General features: G+C 39.1%; 1 protein-coding gene and 1 long non-coding RNA gene across 5 annotated transcripts in view; one reads left to right on the forward strand and one right to left on the reverse strand.

The window, feature by feature from the left end:
- Positions 1-19,990, forward strand: part of LOC121276465 (ankyrin repeat and IBR domain-containing protein 1-like) — a 145,926-nt gene extending 125,936 nt beyond the window's left edge. For 2 of the 4 annotated variants that reach the window (XM_041184898.1, XM_041184897.1), the window contains 5 exons: positions 10,237-10,415; positions 11,526-11,577; positions 13,674-13,782; positions 15,591-15,721; positions 17,026-19,990. In XM_041184898.1, the coding sequence (XP_041040832.1) occupies positions 10,237-10,415; positions 11,526-11,577; positions 13,674-13,782; positions 15,591-15,721; positions 17,026-17,757 (1,203 nt within the window). In that variant the 3' untranslated portion in view covers positions 17,758-19,990. Of the gene's footprint in view, positions 1-10,236; positions 10,416-11,525; positions 11,578-11,990; positions 12,022-13,673; positions 13,783-15,590; positions 15,722-17,025 lie in introns of all 4 variants that reach the window. The other 2 variants (XM_041184899.1, XM_041184900.1) reach the window with 2 other exon arrangements.
- Positions 14,180-16,501, reverse strand: LOC121276467. Its single transcript, XR_005942660.1, has 2 exons — positions 16,413-16,501; positions 14,180-15,767 (listed from the first exon to the last, which is right to left on the reverse strand). It is a non-coding gene; the product is annotated as an uncharacterized LOC121276467 (long non-coding RNA).
- Positions 19,991-27,655: the final 7,665 nt, after the last annotated feature.

Below are 27,655 nucleotides of genomic sequence, written 5' to 3' on the forward strand. Positions count from 1 at the left end.
ACTGTAGAAGAGGAATTCCTGGAGTGTAAACAGGATGGTTTTCTGGACCAATACGTTGAGAAACCAACTAGAGAACAGGCCATCCTAGACTTGATATTGTGTAATGAAAAAGGAATAATTGGCAATCTAGTTGCGCGAGGGATGAGTGACCATAATATGATAGAATTCTTCATCAGGATGGAGAGTGACTTAGAGACTTAGGCCCTGAATCTTAATAAAGGAAACTACGGTGGTTTGAGATGCGAGTTGGCTATGATAGATTGGAAAATGTTAGTTAAAGGGATGATGGCAATGGCAAACATTCAAAGAGCGCATGGGTGAACTGCAGCAATTGTTTATTCCTGTCTGGCGCAAAAGTAAAATAGGAAAGGTGACCAAACCATGGCTTACAAGGGAAATTAGAGATAGCATTAGATCAAAGGAAGAGGCATACAAATTGGCCAGAAAAAACAACAGACCTGAGGATTGGGAGCACTTTAAAATTCAGCAAAGGAGGACCAAGGGATCAATTAAGAAGGGGAAAATAGAGTACGAGAGTAAGCTTGTGTGGAACATAAAAACTGACTATAAATGTTTCCATAGGTATGTGAAGAGAAAAGATTGGTGAAGACCAATGTAGGTCCCTTATGGTCAGAAACAGGGAAATTTATTTAATGTGGAACAAAGAAGTGGCTGACCAGCTAACTACATGCTTTGGTTCTGTGTTCACAAAGGGGGACACAAATAACATATCAGAAATGTTGGGGAACACAGGGTTTAGTGAGAGGGAGGAACTGAAAGAAATCCGTATTAGTAGGTGTTGGAGAAATTGTTGGGATTGAAGGCCGATAAATCCCCAGGGCCTGATAATCTACATCCCAGAGTACTTAAGGAAGTGGCCCTAGAAATAGTGGATGCGTTGGTGGTCATTTTCCAAGCCTCTGTAGACTCTGGAACAGTTCCTACAGATTGGAGGGTAGCTAATGTAACCCCACTATTTAAGAAGGAAGGTAGAGAGAAAACAGGGAATTATAGACCAATCAGCCTGATGTCGGTAGTGGAGAAAATTCTAGAGTCCATTATAAAAGATTTAATAGCTGAGCACGTGGAAAACAGTGGCAGAATCAGACAGTCAGCATAGATTTATGAAAGGGAAATCGTGCTTGACAAATCTACTGGAACTTTTCGAGAATGTGACTAGTAGAGTTGATGAGGGGGAGCCAGTGGATGTGGTTTATTTGGACTTTCAGAAGGCTTTCGACAAAGTCCCACATAAGAGATTGGTGTGTAAAATTAAAACGCATGGGATTGGGGGTAGTATATTGAGATGGATAGAAAACTGGTTGGCAGACAGGAAACAAAGAGTAGGAATAAATGGGTCTTTTTCCGAATGGCAGGCAGTGACTGGTGGGGTACCGCAGGGATCGGTGCTGGGACCCCAGCTATTCACAATATATATTAATGATTTAGTTGAGGGAATTAAATATATCTCCAAATTTGCAGATGACACAAAGCTGGGTGGGAGCGTGAGCTGTGAGGAGGATGCAGAGATGCTTCAGTGTGATTTGGATAAGTTGAGTGAGTGGGTAAATGCATGGCAGATACATTATCCAATGTGGATAAATGTGAGGTTATCCACTTTGGTAGTAAAAACAGGAAGGCAGATTATTACCTGTGCGAGCGGGGAATTTGCAACGAGACCTGGGTGTCCTCGTGTCCTGGGGGATCCCATAGAATCCTATAAAATTCAAACAGGACTAGACAGGGTAGATGCAGGAAGGATGTTCCCGATGGTGGGGGAGTCCAGAACCAGGGGTCACAGTCTGAGGATACAGGGTAGACCATTTAGGACTGAGATGAGGAGAAATTTCTTCACCCAGAGAGCAGTAAACCTGTGGAATTCACTACCACAGAAAGTAGTTGAGGCCAAAACATTGTATGTTTTCAAGAAGGAGTTAGATAGATATAGCTCTTGGGGCGAAAGGGATCAAAGGATATGGAGAGAAAGTGGGAGCAGGCTATTGAGTTGGATGATCAGCCATGTACATAAAGAATGGTGGAGCAGGCTCGAAGGACCGAATGGCCTACTCCTATTTTCTATGTTTCTCTATTCAAAGCTGAGTTAGATTTTTGATTGACAGTGGTGTCAAGGGTTATGGGGGACAGGCAGGCAAGTGGAATTAAGGCCACAATCAGATCAGTCATGATCTTATTGAGTGGCAGAGCAGGTTTGATGGGCCGAATGGCTTACCCTCGGGCTTTTTTTTTAAATGATCCTATGATCTTAGCCATTCAATGCTAGAAAAAGCTTAATGATCGTATCAGCCAGACAAGGGAAATTGAGTCAACCACATCATGCATGTCTACTACTTATAGTACCCTCGTCCTTCATATTGTTAGAGAGCTTGAATTATTTACTACCAATATCCAGGAGGTAGTCCTCTCTGCTTCAAATGCTCAGCTTTCGCTGCAGATATTATTTCACTCGCATTCTCACATGCTCTTGCCCCACAGAAATAGAAAATGATAAAGCATCCAAAGCTAATGCTAATTCTATTTGACAAAGAAATGAAGGTTAAAATTGAAACAGAAAAAGTAGGTTTATGACAAATGAAAAGAGCAAGATTCAGCTCATTATCAGAATGATTATGGTAAGTACAGGAAGGAATTTAATAATTTGATACAGGAACCAAAGGGATGGTATGGAAAAAAATTAGCAGGCAAAATTAAATTGAACCATAAAATATTAACATAAAATGTAAGAGGTTACCTAGGGGAAGAAAGTTGGGCCTGTTAAGGACCCAAAAGAAAATTTCACATAGAGGCAGAATTATGGCTAAAGTAGTATGAGAGGCAGAATTATGGCTAAAGTAGTATGAGAGGCAGAATTATGGCTAAAGTAGTATGAGAAGCAAAATTATGGCTAAAGTGGTATGAGAGGCAGAATTATGTCTAAAGTAGTATGAGAGGCAGAATTATGTCTAAAGTAGTATGAGAGGCAGAATTATGTCTAAAGTAGTATGAGAGGCAGAATTATGTCTAAAGTAGTATGAGAGGCAGAATTATGGCTAAAGTAGTATGAGAGGCAGAATTATGGCTAAAGTAGTATGAGAGGCAGAATTATGGCTAAAGTAGAATGAGAGGCAGAATTATGGCTAAAGTAGTATCAGAGGCAGAATTATGGCTAAAGTAATATGAGAAGCAGAATTATGGCCAAAGTAGTATGAGAGGCAGAATTATGGCTAAAGTAGTAAAAGAGGCAGAATTATGGCTAAAGTAGTAAAAGAGGCAGAATTATGGCTAAAGTAGTAAATGACTACTTTGCATCTGTTTTCATGTAGGATGTAGATGATGTGAAGATTACACTAAAAGAGGCGCAATAAGTTCTGGAGAAGATACTAATAGAGATGTATAAAAAAGATTAGCATTACTGAAAGTTGATAAGTCACCAGATGCAGATGGAATGCATGCTGGGTTGCTGTTAGAAGCAATGGTCATAAGCTTTTAACCCATACAGAAGTAAGGACTGGAGGGTTGCTATCATGTTCTGTCACTATTCAAGAAAGGGGAGAGGGATAAACCAGGAAACAATAAGCCAGTCAACCTAAAATCATTAGTGGAGGAATAACTGAAAACCCTTATCAGGAACAAATAAACTTTAATTTGGAAATCCAAACAAAAACTGTCAATATTGATGTTTCGGAGACGAACTTGATTGAATTCTTCCAATTAACAAAGTGTTGATCGAGGTAGTGCAATAGATTACAGAATCTCAGAATTTTAATGACACAGGAGGAGGCCACTCAGCCCACCAGCTCTCCAAATGAGCATTATGACCAAGCGCTATTGCGCTGCCTTTCCGTGTACCCCTGCACATTGTTTCTATTCACATAATCACCTAATGCCCTCTTGAATGCCTTGATTGAAACTGCCTCCACCACACTTCCAGGCTGTGTATTCCCGACCTGAACCACTTGTGTGGAAAAGTTTTTTCTCACATCACATTTGCTTCTTTTGTAAATCACTTTAAATCTGTGCCCTCTCGTTCTTGATCCTTTTACAAGCGGGAACAGCTTCTCCCTATCTACTCTGTCCAGCCCCCTCATGATTTTGAACATCTGTATCAAATCTCCTCTTAGCCGCCTTCTCTCCAAGGAGAACAGTCCCAACCTTTCCAATCTATCTTCATAACTCTGAAGTTTCTCATCCCTGAAACCATTCTTGTAAGCCTCTTCAGCGCTCACTCTAATATTTTTACATCCTAACTATAATGTGACACCCAGAACTGTACATACTACTCCAGCTGCAGTCTAACGAATGTCTTATATATATTCAGTATAACCTCCCTGCGATTGTATTCTATTAATAAAGCCCAGGCTACCATATGCCTTAATAACGGCCCTCTCCACCTGTCCTGCCACCTTCAATGATCTATGTACATATACACCCAGGTGCTCCTGCACTCCCTTCAAAATTTCACCCCTTATTTTATATTGTCTGTCCATGCTCTTCCTACCAAAATGCATCACCTCACACTTCTCTGCATTGAACTTCATCTGTCACCTATTGCCACTCCTCCAACTTGTTTATGTCCTCTTAAAATTATGCACTGTCCTCCTTGCAGCTTACAACACTCCCAAGCTTCGTATCATCCGCAAACTTTGAAATTGTCCCCTGCATACCAAGATCTAGATCATTAATATACATCAGGAAAAGCAAGGGTCCCAATACCAACTCTGGGGAACTCCACTACATACCTTCCTCCAGTCTGAAAAATATCCATTGACCATTGCTCTCTGCCTCCTATTTTTCAGCCAATTTTGTATCCATGTTGTTACTGTCCATTTTATTCCACAAGCAATAACTTTTCTTACAAGTCTATTGTGTGGCACTGTATCATATGCCTTCTGAAAGTCCATGTACACCACATCAACAGCATTACCCTCATTGATCTTTTCTGTTACCTCTTCAAAAACTACAGCAAGTTCCTTAAACACAAAATTCCCCTTTAGAAATCCATGCTGGGTCTTCCTTATCAGTCCATATTTTTCCATGTGACTACTAATTCTATCCCGAATAATTGTTTCTAGAATCTTGCCCACCACTGAAGTTAAACTGCCTAGTCTGTAATTGCTGGGTTTATCCTTACAACCTTTTTTGAACAAGGGCTTAATGTTTGCAATTCTCCAGTCCTCTGGCACTTCCCCTGAGTCTAGGGAAGACTGAAAAATTATGGACAGTACCCCTGCAATTTCTACTTTCACTTCCTTCAATATCCTTGGATGCATCTCGTCTGGTCCAGGTACCTTTGTCAAATTTAAGTACCGACAGTCTATTCAACACTTCCTCCTTATTAATTTTGAGCCCTTCTAGTGACAGAGTTTCCTCGTCTGTCATCATGACCTGGGTAGCATCTACCTGCTTGGTAAAGACAGAAGCAAAGTATTCATTTAATACCTCAGCCTTGGCCCCTTCGTCCATGTATAAATTCCCCTTCAGGTCCCTATTCGGCCCTACTCCTCCTTTACCACCCTTTTACTATTTATATGCCTATAGAAGACTTTGGGATTCCCCTTTATGTTGGCTGCCAGCCTTTTCTCATAATCCCCCTTTTCGCTTCTCTCATTTGCTTTTTTACCTCCCCTCTAAACCTTCTGTATTCCTTTTGGTTCTCAATTGTATTTTCTACCTGAGATCTATCATAAGCACACTTTTGCTTCTTTATCTTAATTTCTATCTTGTTTTTCATCCAGTGAGCTCTGGATTTGTTTGCCCTACCTTTCCCTTTCGATGGAATATACATTGACTGTGTCCAAACCAATTCCATTTTGAAGGTAACCCATTGTTCAGCTACAGCTTTACCCACCAATCTTTCATTCCAGTCTATCTGGCCCAGCTCCGTTTTTGCCCCATTGAAGTCAGCTCTCGTCCAGTTAATTTTTCTTACTGTGGATTGTCTATCACCCTTTTCTATCATCATCCTAAAACATACAATGCAATGATCACTGTCTCCTAATTGTTCCCCCACTGACACTTGATCTACTTAATTTCCAAGAACCAGGTCCAACAGTGTGTCTTTTGTTGGATTGGACACATACTGCTGTGGAAAGTTTGCAGAACACAATCTAGTAACTTTTACCCCTCTCCACCCTTTACACTACCACTGTCTCAGTCTACATTCAGGTAATTAAAGTCCCCGATTATAACTACTCTATAATGCTTGCAAATCTGCAATTTCCCTGCAGATTTGTTCTTCTACATTGTTCTCACTAGTTGGCGGTCTATAGACTATACCCTTTTTAATTACACCCTTTTTGTTCCTTAGCTCTAGCCAAATTGATTCTGTCCTTGAACCTCCAGCACTGCAATGCTCTCCTTAACCAATTCTGCCAAACCTCCTCCTTTCCTGTCTTTTCTGAACACCTTGTACCCGGGAATATTTAACACCCAGTTCTGCCCTTCGTTGTGCCAGGTCTCTGTTATCGCCACAACGTCATACTTCCACATAGCAATCGAGCCTATAACTCCCCGATCTTATTTACTCTACTCTGTGCATTCACATACATGCATAGTAACCCTGATTTAGATTTGCACTTACACCTCCTTCAATTTGGTCTACTACATTTACTGCTCCCAATGCGGTCTCCAGTTTTGGGGCGACCAAACGTAGACTGGGTGATCGCTTTGCGGAACACCTTCGGTCTGTGCGCAAGCATGACCCAGACCTTCCTGCTGTTTGCCATTTCAACACACCACCCTGCTTTCATGCCCACATGTCCGTCCTTGGCCTGCTGCAATGTTCCAGTGAAGCCCAATGCAAACTGGAGGAACAGCACCTCATCTTCTGATTAGTTACTTACAGCCTTCTGGACTTAACATTGAGTTCAACAACTTAGATCATGAACTCTGTCCTCTATCTACACCTCTTTATATCCCTTTTCTCAATATTCATTTTTATTTTTTACCCATTTATTTTTATTTCTTTTTTATTTTCATTCATTTATTCATTGTTTTATCCCCTCTTTTATTATCCCCCCCTTTATATTTCTTACCACTACCATTAACACTTCCTTTGTCCTTTTGTTCATGACATCTTTGTCACTCTCTCCTTTGGCCCCACCTATCGCTGGCCTTCTACCCAGCTTCACCTGCTCCACCTCACCTCCCGCAAACGGTATAAATTTCATCACGTTTCTACTTCCCTGTAGCTCTGAGGAAGAGTCATACAGACTCGAAACGTCAACTCTGTTTCTCACTCTACAGATACTGTCAGACCGGCACTGAGTTTTTCCAGCATTTTCTGTTTTTGTTTCAGACTTTCAGCATCCGCAGTATTTTGCTTTTATCTAATTTAGATTTTGCTATTTTCTCCCCCCTCACCTTGACTTCACCTATTAACTTACTATTCTCTATACTAGTGCTTTCTGTCTCTCCCAGTATTTTGTGCACCTTGGTATTCCTCTCTAATATTTTCTCTTGGTTCCCACACCCCTGCTGAGTTAGTTTAAAGCCCTCCCAACAGCACTAGCAAAACGCCCTGCAAGAAAATCAATCCTAGCTTTGTTCAGGTGAAACCCATCTGGGTTGTACAGGTGTTATCTCCCTCAGAACCAGTCCCAGTGTCTCAGGAATCTAAAGCCCTCTATCCAGCACCATCTTTCCAGCCGTGCATTCATATCCTCCTATTTCTGTACTCTCTGTTTATATAAACTTTCAGAAGCATTTGACAAAGTGCTACGTAGGTGGCTTTATTAAGATGGAAGGCCAAGGAATTAGGGACAAATGGTAGTATGGATGCAAAACTGACAGGGATCAAAGATTGGTGGTGGTTGGATGTTTTTCAGACTAGAGTTGGCTTACAATGATTTAACCTATGGGTCAATTTTAGGTCCATTGCTCTTTCCAATTATTGTAAATGATCTATATTTTAACGTGGGGAGCAACATTATAAAGTTTTCAAATGACATAGAACTTGACAAAGTGGTAGATGGTGATAAGGATAGTTATAGTCTTCAGGATAGCAGGATTCAGGATGGTAAAATGGGCAGAAGCATAGCAGACGCAGGTCATTGTGGAAAAGTATGAAGTGATGCACTTTGGGAGGATTAAAATGCCAAAACAGTATACTATAGCCATCATGATTTTGTGTCCATACACACAAATCCTTAAAGGTGTCGGGGTAAATTGATAAGGTGTTTATAAATCAAAGAATAGAATAAAATAGTGACGAGATTGTGGTGGAACTTTATAAATCACTGATTAGGCCTCAGCTAATGTATTGTGGACAATACTTGGCACCATACTTCAGGAAAGATGTAAAGGTTTTGAAAAGGGTTTTGGGGGGGGTTTTAATGGAGATGAGAGATTTCAGTTGTGAGGAGCAGCTGGAAAAGTTATGACTGTTCTCCTTGGGACACAGGAAGTTAAGAAGTGATATAATAGAGATTGTCAAGATAACAAGATGAACTATTTGCTTTGGAGATTGAGTCAATAACCAGAGGTCACACATTAAAAATCATTGGCAAAAGATACAGAGCGGAAACGGGGAGAGATTATTTTACTCTGAGTGTGGGATCTGAAATGCTGTAACCGAAAAAGTGGTGGAAAACAATTCCTTGAATAATTTTGAAAGTGAGTTGGATAGGTATTTGAGGATAAGAACCTAAAGGCTAATGGATAAAAAAACAGGAATATGGGACGGAGCTCGACTGATCATTCCAAGAGGACAGGCACAACGGGCTGAATTGCCTCTGTCTGTGATACTATTTGATTCTTTTTGCTGATCCGTTGCTACCAATGAGGACATTCTTCACTAGGGCTTCCATAACGATACTTTTTAGCAAGGCACTGTTGAAAATCATTCAGCACACAATCATGATCTTCGGGATTGTAGTTAGACTACATTGAAGCAAAGCTCCAGATCGACACCTCCAGCTTTCCATCAACATGCAAAAAGTATGCTTCACAATTACTCTGAAACATAAATTGATTTCATTATCCAAGTGCTCAGCTTGTGTCCTGGGGAACTGCATAGATGTCATGAGTCATGGCTCCAGGTGATGTTCTTCAATTCCAGAAACCTTCTGAGTTATAGACATGATATGGTATACTGCCTTAAAATGTCAGCATCATCCAACTATCAGGAAGTAAACATTAATTTGCAGTTCTGGGTGCAAACGAGCTACGCAATACGAAAGTGAAATTCTTTCGGCTTGATTAGATAATTTTTTTCAGCAAGGGAACATGTAGGACTTGTACCGGCGAAACAGAACTTCCTGGCCACCTGATTCATGCTGGTAACTCAGATAATCCTGGTTGGGAAATCTAGGCTTCTGTAGGAACATATCATTCTAGGCTAAATAACTGAGGAGCTGTTATGCAATATAGTATTGGTGATGCTGCAGCCTGGTGTAAAAACTTGCTTTCAAGGTAGGTTGCAGGGTAGTTTTAGAGATTTTTAATGTTTTGGTGGGTAAGGTAAATCTCACACTGAAATACATCTCTTTTCTCCTCCTCCCCTCCACTTCCCTTTCCTCCCACTCATGCCTGAAGTGATTTCACTTAACCAGAATACCTCTAAAATTGGATTTTTGAGTATTGTCACATTTGGGCGTTCCTTATCACAAATCAGGATATGTAGAGACTTAAATATTATAACAATCTTATACTTAGAGACATTTAAGAGTTCAGTCTGAATAACAATGGTGCAGTTTCCTATGACTTTGAACTTAGGATGTTTCTAGATATAGCAGCAAAGAAAGGACAGGCACAATCAACCATTGCCCAAAGCTGTCTGGTGATGCTGTATCCAAAAGGGAGGCATTGTAAAAGATTCTAAACCAAGGGAATGTTTATCAGTTGAAGGGCTTTTAGCTACTTTGATTGTGGATTGGGGATCCAAAATTAATAATATCTAAGCACCAACTGTTTTAAATAGTTTCTTTTCAGCTTATATTCTGTGAAAGAATTGAAGTTTTGAATCTTCTGCTTTGTAAAAACACCTTGTACATGTAAAATGCAGACCATTATGATCTTTGTGGCTGCATAAAATAATTACTGAAATAATATCTGATTTAGTGTGATGGACTCATTGGGATAGCCATTTCATTCACATCCCTCCATAGTTCAGGACTTAGGAATCCCTGCCATTAAGTTGAAATCCCAAGGTCCAGAGCAAATGGAGCTAGTTTTCACCCACCCTGTGCATCTGGGTGATCTTGTGAAGTGAAATAATTTACATCCACTCTATTCAAACAGACAGACCTGGAGATGGTAACTGAGGACCTAGCTCAGAAAGTAAACCGACCTTACCTCCGCACTCCTCGCCATAAAATCATCCGAGCAGCATGTCTTGTGCAACAGAAAAGACAAGAGTTCCTGGCCTCAGTGGCCCGTGGTGTTGCTCCTGCAGATTCGCCGGAAGTGCAGAGACGCAGGTACTTATCTAGTAATGCCTTACTTTAATAGTTATTTCCATTGCTTTACAGAAGAATTTGATGTACCAAGATAAAATATCATTTAAGAATTGAAGCAAATTGAAGAATTATTTTGAAGCAAAGCCATTCAATTTAATGGTATTCTTTGCTGTGTGTGTCAGGTTTATAATAATTTAGTGAAAGGATACTTCTTTAACAAGAGGAAAATATGCCCTAATTAAAATGGTGCAGATCAGAGTCATTAATGTAATTGGTAGCTTCCTTGCATTTGTCTTATGTTAACAAATTCAATTTATTAATTGTAAACATGCAATTTCTGTATTTGGACAGGTACAAAGATCACTTTTAACCCAGACCCATGTTTCCTTGCCTCATTTTCCTGCTGATTTAAACAGCATTCATTTTGTCCAAAAAACAATGTTAATCCTTTTATTGACTGTCCAGTTCATGGATGTGGGCAAATACATGTGCTGTTGACACTTCACTATGTTTAAGAAAAATAATATGGGAAACATGGTGTCTGATTGGATGGGTTGAAACTGCCATGTTCTTTCTTTGCTGAGAAATCTGTGAAACTGAAACCTCATCTAAACAGAAGGGACATTTAGCAAAAAGGCATTCTTCCTTCTCTGTGCAGAAACTATAAATGGGTTCATATGTGTAGAGTGTTAACTGTACATGTTATAAATATGGGTACAATTTTTGCCCCCTTTTCTGTTTATGATTGAGATTATATTTTGGACTCAATCTGTAAATTTTCCTTTTTGCAAAACTGAAAAATGTTCAAAGATTTTGACAATTTCAGTCACCTCAAAATTTCAATAATTTAATGGAAAAATATTCGAAGTTTAAACATAGCACAGTTCCGTTAAAAGAAATGTTTCTTACTTTTACAGTATTAGTCATGAATTGTACTTTGTAGTACATTCATTCACAAATAATTGTAGCACAATAGAATACTGTACTTTAATTGTTTTACTTTAAAACAATTGTGAATTACAGATGTTGGTCTTAAGTTCAAACCTGTTATTATTGGCTACCCATGTAACTCAGTTAACATTAAGTAACTGTCACTATCATATTGACAGAATTTTGAATTGTTTGTTACAGTTTTGCTGGTGGAACCTGGGATTGGGAATATTTAGGTTTTGCATCACCGGAGGTAGGTATACACTGCTTGCGGTTATATCACATAGCCCTTTCAGTGCAGAGTTTATAGGAGGACCTTTATTTAAAGGAGCTATCCTGAATGGGTGATGATAGTGAATGGTGCCACCAATTCTGCTGCTAACAATCATTAATTTTAAAATGTAGTCTTTTGTTTTACCTTGCATTAACTAAAATGAACACTTCTCTCTGAGCCAGGCTTGTCCGCTTCAATGCACCATTTCTACAGCCTGACCCCATTTCTATAAGCAGAGCTTGGTTTAGAGACAGTAGGTTCACTACTACTTCCTGTCTCTGTGCCCAACCCTGGAAGACCACATATGCCGGGTGCCAACCTTTTGCAGGTGTGCTACATTAAAAATAATTTTTTTTTTTACTTTTTATTTTTTTATGCAAAACGGCCTGCAGGTATGGAGGACAAGACGTAGAAGGCCTGCAGGTAAGGGTTTTTATCATTTCTATTAAAAAGCCTCTTTAGGCTGCATTAATTGTACAGGACAGCTCCTTTAAGTGACTTCTATTCCAATATTTGATTCTAGTTATGTTACATCTCTTTTAGATAACCAGAGCTACACTAAGATGTGCCATGTCTGGTAAATTTGTGCCAGAATTCCAAACTTTGGTGAAAGAAACTGCAAAGTTCACGCTGAATGGTGATAGATATTTGTTAAATAAATGTACATATAAAATACAGTTAGCTGTGTTGTGTGCAAGGTGTTTTTGCCTAAAATTAATGCATATGGATAAAATGATGTCATTGAACAACACTAATTTGTTTGGAAGAGGTACACTACATGGGGTGCAAAGCCATACAAACTCAGAGGTCAAAGATGTGCTTCTTGGTCTGTACTAAATCAACTGATCACAGGTGCAGAGTTAGTGTGTTATAATTAGCCTTAACTTTTTTAGTTTAAGGAAAGGAAGATGAATTTCCTTCGTCCCATCACTGATCATTTTCCAGTGGCACTGGAAAATATGTCTGTCTGGCTATCAAATGAGAACAGATGGGCATCAGTTGTATTTCCTTCCACTCAAAAGCCAGCTGAGACTCACTTTTCTATGGTTATACACAAAGGATCATCACTTGGGTAAAGTACTGATGGCTACTCTCAACTGTGGACTATATTCCACTAAGGATTAAAGCTTTGCTTCCAATGCAAGTATATCCTTCCTTAAATATGTTGCAAACATATGAGTCAAGACAACATGTGGTTTTCAGATAAAGCAGGTTTAGAGGGTAGGGAATAATTAGACCAGGACATGCAGACATAATTTTGTCACTGTTTTAAAACCATGTCTTCAGTCCTTATTTTTATAATCCATACTTGGGTGAGACCACATTTGGAATACTGTGTACAGTTTTGGTCTCCTTATTTGAAAAAAAATATAACTGCTTTAGAAGCAGTTCAGAGGTTTACTTGACTCATTCCTGGGATGAAAGGCTTATCCTATGAAGAAAGACTGAACAAGTTGGGCCTGTACCCATTGGAGTTTAGAAGAATGAGAGGTGATCTTACTAAAACATATAAAATCTTGAGAGCACTTGATAGGCTGGATACCCAGAGGATGTTTCCACTTGTAGAGGAGACTAAAATTTGGGGACATAGTTTAAGAATAAGAGGTCTACCTCTTAAGGCAGAGATGAGATTTTTTTCTCTGAGGGTCACTAGTCTGTGGAATTCTATCCACCAAAACGTAGTGGAGGCTGGGTCTTTAATTTTGTTAAAGGCTGAGTTAGATAGATTTTTGATTAACAAGGGAGTCGAGGGTTATGGGGTGCAGCCAGGAGGGTGGAGCTGAGACCACAACCAGATCAATCATGATCACGTTGAATGGTGGAGCAGGCTCAAAAGGCTGAATGGCTTACTCCTCCTAAGCTCTATGTTGCTAAGGTACAAAACAGAGGTGCTACTATGCCACCACTAGCACAAGGGCATAATTGCAGAAAGAGAAGTTTACATGGGCATTATTACACACATATTTATAATAGCATAAGTTGACAGGACATAACATTTTGTAGACCGGAAGTCTCCACATTTTTACTGTTGTGCAATTTTTACTAAAAATGCTATTGTTTATTGTTATGTTTAGGAATATGCTGAATTTCAGTACAGACGACGTCATAGACAACGGCGACGAGATATGCATAGCCTTTGTAGTAACACTGCAGATCCTGAAGATCCCAGTGATAGTACAATAGGTAACTAACAGTGCAAACTAATTGTTCTTATTTTTCTAAACTTAAAACCTGTTAAACAGTTTTTTAAAAAATTAAAGTATGCACTTAGTCTGCAGAAGCACTGATGGTTAAATAGTACATTGAACTGGACCCTACCTTTCACCAGTAGAAACTTGGTTCAAATCTGGGCAAGAGTGATGGAATTACAAACTTCACTCTGGCTATAAAGCTCCTATTAAAACTGAATTTAGATAGTGTCAGCCTAGTCTTGCTGATGCCGCAATACTGTCTTTCATTCAAAAAACAATGTTACTTACAAAATATGGAAAGCAGAAATTAAGCACTACCATATTTTGAATACTCCTCCAAGCTTAGGTCTTGGGCACATTGTTGAGTAGTATACAGGAAGCTTGAAGCATTCTTTTTCATGTTTTATTTAAAATTTAAATGTTTGATTACATCCACTACTTCTGTTAACTCAAATTATAGTATATACTGGTTTTTAATCTTGAGGCTTTCTGTAGATTTGAGAAAATGCAAATTCCTCCTGGGCCAATTATTTCTGAAGCCTTCAATTCACACATGATGACAATGAAGCATACACTAACATTGTAATATTTAAGCTACTCAAATATAAGGGGTTAATTTGTCACAGTAATGTTGTCTCTAAATGTTAAAATAAAAGCCTAAAATGTGTAGTCATTTTTAAATAAAAACACATTTCTGCTTCTCCTTGTCTCTTTCACAAACGACTGTGACAACTGCATACACTAAGGGTTTGCTGAGGTATTTTCTGTTATAATAAGATAGATTCTAGTACCCAAGATCCTTAAGGAAATATCTTAGATCAATCCTTAAACAGTTCAGTAAAATAGTATTAGTCAGCAGCTGTACTGAATAGAATGAGAGGGGAATTTTTTTTAAAATGTGCTGTATTTATACTTCATTTTGTGCGACAACATTCCCCCACAGAAATCTCTTGATCTCTGAGGCATTGGACAGATTCTATTTGAAAACTGATACTTCCCTTTTGGAAGCTAGTTACAAAGCAGCATAAGTACTGGTGGTCACCTGCTCACAGTCAACCAAGAACTGGCATTTAGTACTTGGAGACCTGAAGAAAGGAAATGATGCATTTTAACTCCTTATCCTGTAGTCTTGCATAGGGAAAATTGATTCAGGTCTACACTTGTAGTCTTTAGTCAGTGACATGCCTCCTGAAGTGTGTGTGTGTGGTGGGGGAATGAAGACAAGCAAGCATGACCATACTTCCAGTGATTAATATGTTTGAGGTTAAAAATTGGCCAAATGGATGGGGTTCTGAGAGACACCAGTGGAACCTTGCCTGAGATGAAGTGAATTAAAATATTTTTTTTTAAATGACTAATAACAGCAGTCATTTTTTTGTTTGGTTCTGGAAATGATTATTGATGAAGGTTTTTTTTTGATTTTTCAATGCTCGTCAATTCTATATCCAGTTATACTGCAGGCAATGCCTGTGCTACCCAGTTTGAAGCCGCGTTTTATTTTTGCAGTTACCAGCAGTTTTAATTCAGTTGAACGGTTGTTGAAGTAAATCTGGATATTCAATTCAGATTGAAATATAAGATGTCCCTGCAGTATATGGTTTAGTACTTTTACCATGTTTGTTTTAAGCAAGACAACTTTTCAATGCCAATTTTGACAGAAAATCATATTTGAACCATTACAAATCATTAATGAGTTGTTCCACGGAGTAAACAGTATTCATCAGCATCCTTTTATACTTCCTTTCAGTCTAGAGCTAGATGAACTGTAGCAATTATATTTATTTTGTTACTTGTTTATAGATACCCATGAAGGCAACAGTAGGCGGCATGGTACTTCCATGGTGAGTTCAGCATCTATGAGTATTCTGCACAGCTCTTCGCTTCATGACTATACCCCTGTCAGTCATTCTGAGAATCAGGACTCTTTGCAGGTACCTCTCTTGGTGCAATCCTCTATCCTTCCACCATCTTGCTTTGCTGTATGTTTTAATAAGATAAAAACACAAACCTATTACACAGTTGTATTTATTTTGTTTTTATTACTGTTCTATAATATTATGTTATCAAATATTCAGTAACTCTTAAATAAACATTTTTTCACCTTTTCCAGGAATCCATAAAATCCTTTCACAATCTAGTTTTAGGCATGTAATTTTTTACAGCAGAGTTTCAGATCAGTAACTTAAATTACTGATATGAAATCGTATACCTGCTATCACAGAAACAGAAACCAAAGCTGAAGAGCTGTGACCTGGAAATTAACTTGATAACTTTCTATTAACTATCCCTCCTACAAAAAGTAAAAACTGTCAAAAAGGGATTGCTATGATCGTGTATGTAGATTTTTCTAACAGATTGACCATTACAGCATTGAAGTAAAGTGGATACAGATTCTGATCTATTTGAAGGAAAATTTGGTATGGTGGTTTTAGTTTCTTTAGGTTTTTCCTTTTGCTGACCACTTCATGACCTCCTATTTCTTTGAGTGTTACATATCATCATAGTGCTATGCTGCCAGTTCTCTGCAAAGACTGCCCTACAACAAGGGTGCAGGAGTAAGCTGAGGTTGAAGATTTTTACAACTTGAATAATTAAACTTGCTGTCTGTGGATGAGTACCCACCTCTGTTCAGTATCTCCCTGATGGTCAACTAAGGATGGTAATTTTGCTGATGAGGAATTATGGATGCAGTACTTTGCATCATTACTTCGGTACATCTGTTAAGAGAAAGGTCTAACATTAGGCCATCCTACCTCATTGGACAAAAACAACTCTTGGACAACCCCCTTTTCCCCGCAGCCCTATATCATTATTAATAATTTGTCAGCAATTTACAAAACTTAGTATTGTTACTAAGGTTACTGGGATTAGGCAAAATGTGGAGTTAAGGCCACAATCAGATCAGCCATGATCTTATTGAATGGCAGAACAGGCTCAAGGGGCTGAATGGCCTACTCCTGCAAATTTGTACATTCATATGTACTGAATGGTCATCTGCTGCTCCTATTTTTTATGTTCTAATGTACAGATCTGAACTTGAAATATACCTGTATTTCTAATCCTGTTATGATTATGTAGTAAAACATATACTGTGGTTTGGGTGGTCTGTATTTCACTGATGAGATTCTACTCTAACAGCTCAAATAGATTTTAACTATCATATATGAATGTGTAGAATTAATCTGTTGATAAAGCTTTGGCAATTATGATGATACTGTTGTTTTCTTTTTGTTAGGCTTTGAGCTCCCTTGATGATGATGACCCAAATATCCTGCTAGCTATTCAGCTGTCTCTGCAAGATTCTGCACTTGCAGTGGGTGGTGAGCCACAAGAGTTCCTTAACAACGAGTTATCTTTAGGGGCCATTGGTACTTCTTTACCTTCAAGGCTCGATGCAGCCCAGAGAAGCACGGACAGTGCTCGAGCTTTGAGCAACTCCCAGCTGATGGATTTGGAAGACAGCTTGATGAGATTGGGTAACAGTAATCCCTACCCCAGCAGGTTTAGTAGTGCTCAGCCTTTTGATGTACAAAGTAGATTCTTTTCACCCCCTGAAGGTACTGAATCTACAGATGCCGACCCTGCCATGAATGCAAATCTCCTTGGTAATATCATGGCATGGTTCCATGACATGAATCCTCAGAGCATTGCATTAATCCCTTCAGCATCTACTGAAACTGACATAAACTCACAGCAACTCAGCAGTGCAGAGGAACAAGGATCAAGCAGACTTGAAGAGATGTTACAGAGCCTTCACGAGGACCATGCGCTGTTTGAAGCTACAGTCATGAACGAAGGTCGAGGAATCCAAGTTGATGAAGTTTCAGAAAATATTGGTGCTACAAAACCTGAGCCACAAGCAGAAACACCAGGTGTGAGTGACAACAGAAGTGTAATACTCTTAGGTGATGACTCCCAGCAGAATAACACGTCAAATGAATGGGAAGAACAAATTCATTTGGTGTAAGTGCAACAGTGTAGGTATTTGTTGCAGTCACTTATGTTGTGTCCCTTTAGCTTAGATCAGCATGAACCCTAGACTGACACAGAGTGTAGGAGGGCTGAAGAGCCCATCAATGATACAGGGAATCTGTAGAACATTTGAGCCCTCAAAAGGCTGTTGCAGTTAGTTATCAGTCTTGCACCAGTCCCTGAGTTTTCAAAGAAGAACATCAATCTTTCAGATCCTTGGTCTTTAACTTATTGTACTTAACAACTAGCAATTCTAAAGGATCTAAACTAAAGTAAAATTACTGATGACAGAAATACGAAAGTGAGGCTATCTTATCCTATAGTACTGTAGGTATCAGTGAGAAATACACTATAGGGAGCTTGTTGGAATACTTCTAAACTGATTGCAAAGGAAAGTACGCACTGCCTACTACATGTGAAATGTGGTGCCAAAATTAAGCAGTTGAAACCAAGTTAATCTAACTTTATTACATTCAGCTTGTGCCTGCACTAGTCTGAACTAATCAGAACTCTTTGGAGTCATCTCCTGGAAGTGGCATCTTTTTATGGAAATAGATGCCAATTGGAACTCAAGTAGCATGGTTGCTGCAGAAATGTAGCTTGCGCTTTGATTTGTTAAGTGGTTGCTGTTTTAAAACAGTTTATTTAAAAAGGATCAGAAGTGGATATTAACAGGCGCACTGCGTTTGAACTCCACAGACACTTTATTGTAAGTGCAATCGTAGAGTCGTTTCCTCACTATAAAGAAGTATTCTATTAAAAGCACTGTCAGTGCCACTGGTCTTAAGACTTGAAATATAGGCCTAAGATTTCTTAAATGCAAAGCCATCCCTTATAGGCAAAAAAAATAAAAATAACATGAAAGCCACAACAATCAATGTCTGGCCTACTCAGTCAGTCCATCATTGTGCCTTTGCCTAACCCACATGGTTGGTTGCCACACATTTTTGAATCACCAGAGACTACCACTTTAAGATCAGACCAACACAAGTATGACTCTGAAATTACTTTAGCTTGATTGTTGCCAATTGTATTTTGGGAGGACAGTTTTGATTCAAATATTGGATAGTGTTCTGTGGAATTTTGCCACAGAATATTAAAATTTGGTTGATGTACAAAAAAAAAAATCAAGCTTTACCAAGCACTAAATCGTTATCTGGAATAAACTAATTGTGCTAACTTTTATTAGATAAGTTTTTTTATTTAAAAAACCATCATGCTTTAAACCAAGTTGCTTTTTTAACTTGAAGAATTTAATTCAGTTTTTAAAATTTGGAGCTTAATAAATATAAACCATGCAAAGCCCAAGAAATGTAACTGGTTTAAGTTTGAGATGTTTCTCTTACAGTTTGGTTTTACCTTGAGTCAGTGTGTGACAACGTAGTGTTGTATTGAAGTAATTTCAGTTTGATATTGGAAATAAAAAAGATATGTTTTACATGGCATTGAATATGTACTGCAAAGTTGAGATATGTAAGGGTGTTGTATATGAAGTTAGTAGTTTTGTGGGGTTTTGTTTTTGTAAAACCATTGTTTATTTGTGGAATTTGAACCATAGTCCATTCTATGTAATGTTGGCTGTGCATGGTCACAAGATCACTCAGATTCAAAATTGTATATTCTGTTACAAATTTTAAGTGTCTTGGATTAATTTGAAAAGCAGAAAAAAATTGCAGAACTATTTTTTAAGGCAATGGGAATTTTATAATACTAAAGCCAACTGTTAACCTTGATTTATCTCTACAGAAATGTTACTATTTGCACTTTCATAGTACTATACTTGATACATTCCCACTTTATATAAGGATACAATAATATTTAGATGTTTGACCAATGCAAAGTATCATTTAAAAACTAACAGTTAAACTGTATAAAATTAATTTTTGATTGGACATATTGTCTAAAGAATTAAAATCTGCCAATGGTTTAACTTTGTAATAGGGCCATCTACCAGAATTTGTGAAGAGCCTGTATTTTCATTTTCTCTTTCTTTCTCAAGCTCCTTTAATTCTGTTTTAAATTTTGCAAGTCAAAATATTCCTCTGAAGTCAAACAATAAAATTCAGTTCATTCTAATGCTGTTGGTTTCAGTGAAAACTGCAGTTCTGTATTTACTCGCTGTCTTCAAAGTATAATTTTCTTTGGTTAAATGTAATATCATGGAAATGGATAGCAGTTTGAGCAACACAACTGTAAATTAATATTTATAATAAATTCACATTTCTGAACTTTTTTTTATAGAAACTGTTAACATTTGTTCAACATTATCATGCTTAAATAGAAAATATGCTGGGCTTCCCTGATGTGTCAGAAAATTTATCCAGTTAACAACTGAGCATATGTACAACGCTAGTCTCTTGCTTAGTCCCTCGAGACCACTGAGTTAAATAGTCCAAAATGGTAGGGGCCTATAAACAGTCCTATTTCCTAGCTAGGAACTGAAAAAAAATCAGCCAGGGTTCTGGTCACTGTCTAACAACCTCTGGAAGTGAGCAATCACCTTGGATTTTTTGTTCTCCTATATACACAGATATGAATATATCAATAAAAGAGCTTTATGGTCTAGTAGGTAAACATATCAGCCAGGAGTTTCCATTTTGGACACCATTGTCAATCTGGACACAAATTATGTTAATTTTGCAGTGATTTTTTTTTTCCCTCAAGTTGTCTCTGAACTCATTTGGATATTTCCAAGTATAGGATTTTCCTTAAACTAGTGCAATCGGGCTGTTTTTTTTTTTAAAACAAACTTTTTAGGTTTTGAATTGAAAGATATCCTTTATGATTAAGAGTAGTAACCTCATACAGTTTTATTAATGCAGCAGAAAATGGATTTGTGACAAAAATTAGGCATGTTAAATCAGTGTCTGGTCTACCACCTGTTAGTAACCTGACGTCAAATAAGTGAAAATGACTTTTCTTAAAAATCCATACAGAGCCACTTACTAATTATATTGTTGTACAGGAGTCAGTATCTTCATTCATGGAATGTGGGCGTCACTTGAGAGGCCATCGTTTATTGTCCATCCCCAGATGCCCTCGAGAAGATGGTGGTGAGTGGTTATCTGGAGCTGCTGCGGTCTGAGTTGTGCATATAAACTCTCAGTGCTGTTAGAGACGTAGTCCCAGGATTTTGATGCAGCAACAGTGAAGAAATGGCAATATAGTTCCAAGTTAAGATGGTGTGCGCCTTGGAGGGGAACTTGCAGGTGGTGGTGTTCCCATTGCCTCTGCTGCCCTTGTTCTTCTAGTTGGTGGAGTTCATAGGCTTCAAAGGTGCTGTCAAAGAAACCTTGGCAAGATGCTATAGTGCATCTTGTAGATGGTACACACTGCTGCCACCATGTGCCAGTGGAAAGGGGAGTGAATGTTTAAGGTGGTGGATTGCTTTCCCATCAAGCAGGCTGCTTTGTCCTGGATGGTGTCAAGCATCTTGAGTGTTCAGCTGTACTTGTTCAGGCAAGTAGAGAGTGTTCCATCGCACTCCTAGCTTGTGCCTTGTAGATGCGGGACAGACTTTGGGGAGTCAGGAAGTGAGTTACTCACCATAGAATTTCCAGCCTCTTACCTGATATCGTAGCCACAGTATTAATACGGCTGGTCCGGTTCAGTTTCGTCAATGGTGACCCCCTCCATCAGGATGTTGATTATACGGGATTCAGCAATGGTAATGCCCTTGAGTCAAAGGGAGATGGTTAGATTCTCTCGATGGAGACAGTCATTGCCTGGCACTTGTGTGGCACAATGCCACTTGACAATTATCCATTCAAGCCTAACTATTTTTAGGCATTGCATGGGGATACTTCAGTATCTGAGGAGTTGGAAATGCTACTGAACACTAATCGTCAGTAAACATCCCTTTTGGATTGCAGGGGCAATGGGAACACAACCACCTAGAAGTTCCCCTTCACACCATCCTGACTTGGAACTATATATCCCTTTTGATGTGTTAGAGCGAAGGTCATTGAGGAAGCTGCTGAAGATGTTTTGAACTTTGACGCTGCCCTGAGGAACTCCTTCAGCAATGTCCTGGGGCTGAAATCATTGGCCTCACAACAACCACACTCTCTCCACGTCCCTTTGCTACCAGTTCTCCTGCTTTTACCTGTTGGCTCCTCGCACACTGTTAATTTCACAAACCTTAAATGACATTGGTTAAGGAGGTTCACAGTTGCTTGCCTTAATCACTCAGGTCTCAGACAGCTGGTTTCCCTTGCTATGCTATTGTCAGTAACATGTCACACAAAAAAATTTAGAAACTTTAAAAGTGCAAGACCAAATGTTATTTGATTCCATGTTTTAGCAAAATTTGGCCCTATATGTTTTATTGATGGTTAGAAAATGTGACCACTCTAATTATGCACAGCTTTCAAAGATAGGGATACAGCGCTATATTATTTTTAAAAATTAGATCTAATGTTGTAGAGATCTATTTGACATTAGAAACTTGTGCCTCCAGACACGGGATGACCTTAATGCTGTGAGGGCCTCCCATTCCCCCACCACTCATTGTTAAACATCGGTATGCCATGAGTGAGCCAAACTCCACATTCCTCCATCTATTTCTGCCAAATTTCAGATTCTCCTCTATAGTTATGTTAAATTCAAATTATCCTTCCACATGATGCCTTTTCAAAGGATTCCCCCATTCTGTCAACCCCCAAGCAGTCTGCAAATGTCGTCAAACTCCATCGCTATCCCACTAATGGCTTTTTGCAGCTTAATTCCTTAATTTCTTAATATCAGACATTTAACTCCAGCTGGTACTTGTACATAGTCTTGCTTTATATTAACTTTAAAACTGATAAGGGGTAAATATATAGTGTGAAATTAAGAAAATTTGTTTATAGTTTTCACAAATAATATGCAGAGCTGTAGAACCCAATTGCCAAAGCACTAGTTAAAAAATCCCTGAATATCATTTAATAAAAACAGAATTTAATTTATTCAGCCACAATTAAAAAAGGGAGACAAAAATTAATGAGTGATAGCAAATAAAGCAGATGAGCTGAGGGCACAGATTGACAGATGGCAACTTGATATCATTGCTATAACAAAATCTTGGCTTAAAGAGGGGCAACAATGGTAGCTCACTATCCCTGGATATGGAGTTTTCAAGCAGGATAGAGAGAGGGGGATAAAAATAGTGGGGGTGTAGCATTATTGGCTAAGGAATCAATTAGAGCTGTGAGGAGTGATGATATGTTAAATGAGGCCAAATAGGTTGAGTTCAGAAATAAAAAAGCAGCCACACTGCTAGCAGTGTACAATAGGCCTCCAAAGGGTGAGAGGGAGATGGAAGAGCAAATATGTAGGCAAATTTCTGAGTGCAAAAACAATAGGGCAATAATAGTAAAGGACTTCAAATACCCTGATATCAACTGGGATACGAACTGTGTGAAAGGCACAGAGGGCACAAAATTCTTTAACCCATTCAAGAGAATTTTTTTGGCCAGCATGTAACAAGCTCAGTAAGAGGGGGCGCAATTTTAGATTTAGTCTTGGGAAATAAAGCTGGGCAAGTGGATGGAGTAGCAATGGGTGACCATTTTGAAGATAGTGACCATAATACAGTTAGATTTGGCATCATTATGGAAAAGGACAAAGATAGAACAGGAGTAAAAATTCTAAATTGGCGATGACAAATTTTACGAAGATGAGAAGTCATCTGCAAAAATGGACTTGATACAGCTACTTGAAGGAAAATCAGTGACCAAACAGTGGGAGGCATTCAAAAGCAAGATTCTGCAGGCACAGTGTGGACATGTCCTCACAAAGAAAAAGGGTGGTACTGCCAACTCTAGAGCCCCCTGGTTATCCAGAAGCATACAGGCCATGATAAAGCAGAAAAAGAAAGCTTACAACAGTCACAAAAAACTTAATACTGTAGAAACCCAGAGGACTATAGCAAGTACAGGGGTGAAGAAAAAGGAAATTAGGAAGGCCAAGAGAGGATATGAAAAAAAATTGGCAGGTAAAATTAAGGAAAATCCAAAGAATGTTTTATCAGTACATTAAGAGCAAGAGGATAACTAAGGAAAGGATAGGGCTTATCAGAGATATACAAGGTAACATTTGCATAGACGCAGATATGGGCAGGGTAGGGTTCCTAATGAGTCTTGTCTCTTCACAAAAAGGGATGATGCAGACATTCTAGTTAGAGGAGGAGTGTGAAATATTAGAAAATGATACAACGATTATCATGGGGGATTTTAATCCACATATACACTGATATAACCAGATGGGCAAAGTTAGTGTAGATGACAAATTCATGCTTTTGGAATAATTTCTTAAATCAGCATGCTGTGGAGCCAACCAGGGAGCAGGCTGTACTAGACCTGGTATTGTGCAATGAGATAGGATTTAATTAATGACCTCATAGTGAAGGCGCCCGTAGGTAGCAGTGATCATAAAATGATTGAATTTTACATTCAGTTTGAGGCAGATAAGAGTGGGTCTAAAACTAATATTTTAAACTTAAATAAGAGCAATTATGACGGCATGAAAGCAGAGCTAGAGAAAGTGAACTGGCAATTTAGGTTAAGGGAAAGGTCAATGGCAACATAGTGGCAGACATTTAAGGGAATATTTCAAAATACACATTCCAACGAGAAAGAAAAATTCCAAGGAGAGCGCTCATCATCCATGGTTAACTAAAAAGTTAAAGATAGTATCAAACTTTAAGAAAAAGTGTAAAATTGGACAAAGATGGGTGGCAGGTCAGTAGATTGGATGGAATATAAAAACCGGCAAACAATGACAAAAAGATTAATGAGGGGGGCAAATTAGAGTACGAGAGAAAGCTAGCTAGAAAGTTAAAGACAGGTAGTAAAAGTTTCTATAGATATTTAAAAAGAGTTAACAAAATGAGTGTTAGCCCTTTGAAATTGAGTCTAGGGAGTTAATAATGAAAAATAAGGAGATGGCAGATGAATTGAACAGGTATTTTGCATCAGTCTTCACTGTAGAGTACACATCCCAGAAATGGCTGTAAGTCAGGAATTGAAAGGGAGGGAGGAACTCAAGAAGAATCCTACAGAGGGATATAGACAGGTTAAGTGAGTGGGCAAAAACTTGGCAAATGGAATATAATGTGGGGGAAAATGTGAAGTTATGCACTCTGGCAGGAAGAATAGAGGAGCTGAATATTACTTAAATGGAGAAAGACTGCAGAAAGCTGCAACAAAGAGGGATTTTGGAGTCCTTGCGCATGAATCCCCAAAAGCGAACATACAAGTTCAGGTAATAGGGAAGGCAAATGGAATGCTGGCCTTTATTTCAAAGGGAATGGAGTGTAAAAACAGGGAAGTCTTGCTAAAACTATAGAAGGCACTAGTTAGACCACACCTAGAATACTGTGAACAGTTTTGGTTCCCTTATCTAAGAGAAGGTATACTGGCATTGGAGGCAGTCCAGAGAAGGTTCACTAGATTGATCCTGGGTATGGAGGGATTTTCTTATGAGGAGAAGTTGAGTAGGTTGGGCCAGTACTCACTGGAGTTTAGAAGAATGAGAGGCGACCTTATTGAAACATGTAAGATTCTTAGGGGGCTTGACAGGATAGATGCTGAGAGGTTGTTTCCCCTTGTGGGAGAGTCTAGGATCAGGGGGCATAATCTCAGAGTAAGGGGTCGCCCACTTAAGACAGATGAGCAGGGATTTCTTCTCTTAGAGGGTAGTGAATCTGGAATTCTTTGCCGCAAACAGCTGTAGAGGCTAGGCTCTTAAGTATATTCAAGGCTGAGGTAGACAGATTTTTAATCAGTAAGGGAATCGAGGATTATGGGGAAAAGGCAGGAAAGTTGAATTGAGGATTATTAGATCAGCCATGATCTCATTGAATGGTGGAGCATACTCAATGGCCTACTTCTGTTCCTACGTCCTATGGTTTATGGTTTTATGGGTCCTGGGTGTATATATGCATAAGTCATTAAATGTGGCAGGGCAGTTTGAGAGAGCAATTAATAAAGCATACAGGCTTTATTAAAAGGGACATAGTGTACAAGAGAAAGGAGGTTATGCTGAGCTTGTGTAAGACACTCGTCAAACCTCAGCTGGAGTACTACGTACATTTCTGGGCGCCACATTTTCAGAAGATGTGAAGGCATTAGAGAGAGTGCAGGAAAGCTTTACGAGAATGATTCCAGGAATGAGAAACTTCAGTTATGAATATAGATTGGAGAAGTTAGGACTTTTATCCTTGGAGAATAAAAGGCTGAGAGGAAATTTAATGGGACATATTCAAAATCATTCTAGTTAAAGAGGAGTGTGAAATATTAGATACAATAAGCATAGTGAGAGAGGATGTACTGGAGGGACCAACATCCTTGAAGGTGGATGAATCAACAGAGCCAGATGGATTGTATCCCAGGCTGTTAATGGAAGCTGGGGAGGAGATAGATGCTCTGAGGATCACTTTCCAATCCTCACAAGATACAGGCAAGGTACCAGAGGATTGGAGGTCTGTGAACATTGTACCATTATTTAAAAAGGGTGCGAGGGATAGACCAAATAATTATATGTCAGTCAGTCTGACTTCAGTGGTGAGCAATTTATTACAATCAATTCTGAGAGACAGGATAAACTGTCACTTAGAAAGGAATGGATTAATCAGGGATAGTCAGCATGGTTTTGTTAGGGAAAGGTCATGTCTTACTAATTTAATCAAATTTTTTGAGGAGATAACAAGGAGAATTGATGTGGGTAGTGCAATGGATGTTGTCTACGTGGATTTTAGGAAGGCATTTAGATCATAAGACCATAAAACATAGGAGCAGAAATTAGGCCATTCGGCCCATCAAGTCTGCTCCGCCATTCAATCATGGCTGATACGTTTCTCAACCCCATTCTCCTCGTAACCTTTGATCCCCTTACCAATCAAGAAACTATCTATCTTAGTCTTAAATACACTCAATGACCTGGCCTCCACAGCCTTCTGTGGCAATGAATTCCATAGATTCACCACTCTCTGGCTAAAGAAGTTCCTCCTCATCTATGTTCTAAAAGGTCTTCCCTTTACTCTGAGGCTGTGCCCTCCGATCCTAGTCTCTCCTACTAATGGAAACATCTTCCCCACGTCCACTCTATCCAGGTCTTTCAGTATTCTGTAATTTTCAATCAGATCCCCCCCCCCCTCATCTTTCTAAACTCGATCGAGTATAGACCCAGAGTCCTCAAACGTTCCTCATATGTTAAGCCTTTCATTCCTGGGATCATTCTCGTGAATCTCCTCTGGACCCTCTCTAGGGCCAGAACATCCTTCCTGAGGTAGAGGGCCCAAAATTGCTCTCAATATTCTAAATGTGGTCTGACCAGAGCCTTATAAAGCCTCAGCAGCACATCCCTGCTTTTATATTCTAGTCCTCTCGAAATAAATGCCAACATTGCATTTGCCTTCCTAACTACCGACTCAACCTGCAAGTTAACCTTAAGAGAATCATGCACTAGGACTCCCAAGTCCCTTTGCACTCCAGCTTTCTGAATTCTCTCCCCATTTAGAAAATAGTCCATGCCTCTATTCTTCCTACCAAAGTGCATGACCTCACACTTACCCACGTTGTATTCCATCTGCCACTTCTTTGCCCATTCTCCTAACCTGTCCAAATCCTTCTGCAGCCTCCCCGCTTCCTCAATACCACCTGTCCCTCCACCTATCTTTGTATCATCTGCAAACTTAGCCAGGATGCCCTCAGTTCCGTCATCTAGATCATTAATGTATAAAGTGAAAAGTTGTGGTCCCAACACTGACCCCTGCGGAACTCCACTAGTCACTGGCCACCATCCTGAGAAAGACCCCCTTATCCCCACTCTCTGCCTCCTGCCAGACAGCCAATCTTCTATCCATGCTAATACCTTGCCTCTAACACCATGGGCTCTTATCTTTCTGAGCAGCC

The sequence above is a fragment of the Carcharodon carcharias genome, chromosome 3 (assembly GCF_017639515.1).
Source record: "Carcharodon carcharias isolate sCarCar2 chromosome 3, sCarCar2.pri, whole genome shotgun sequence".
Taxonomy (NCBI): domain Eukaryota; kingdom Metazoa; phylum Chordata; class Chondrichthyes; order Lamniformes; family Lamnidae; genus Carcharodon; species Carcharodon carcharias.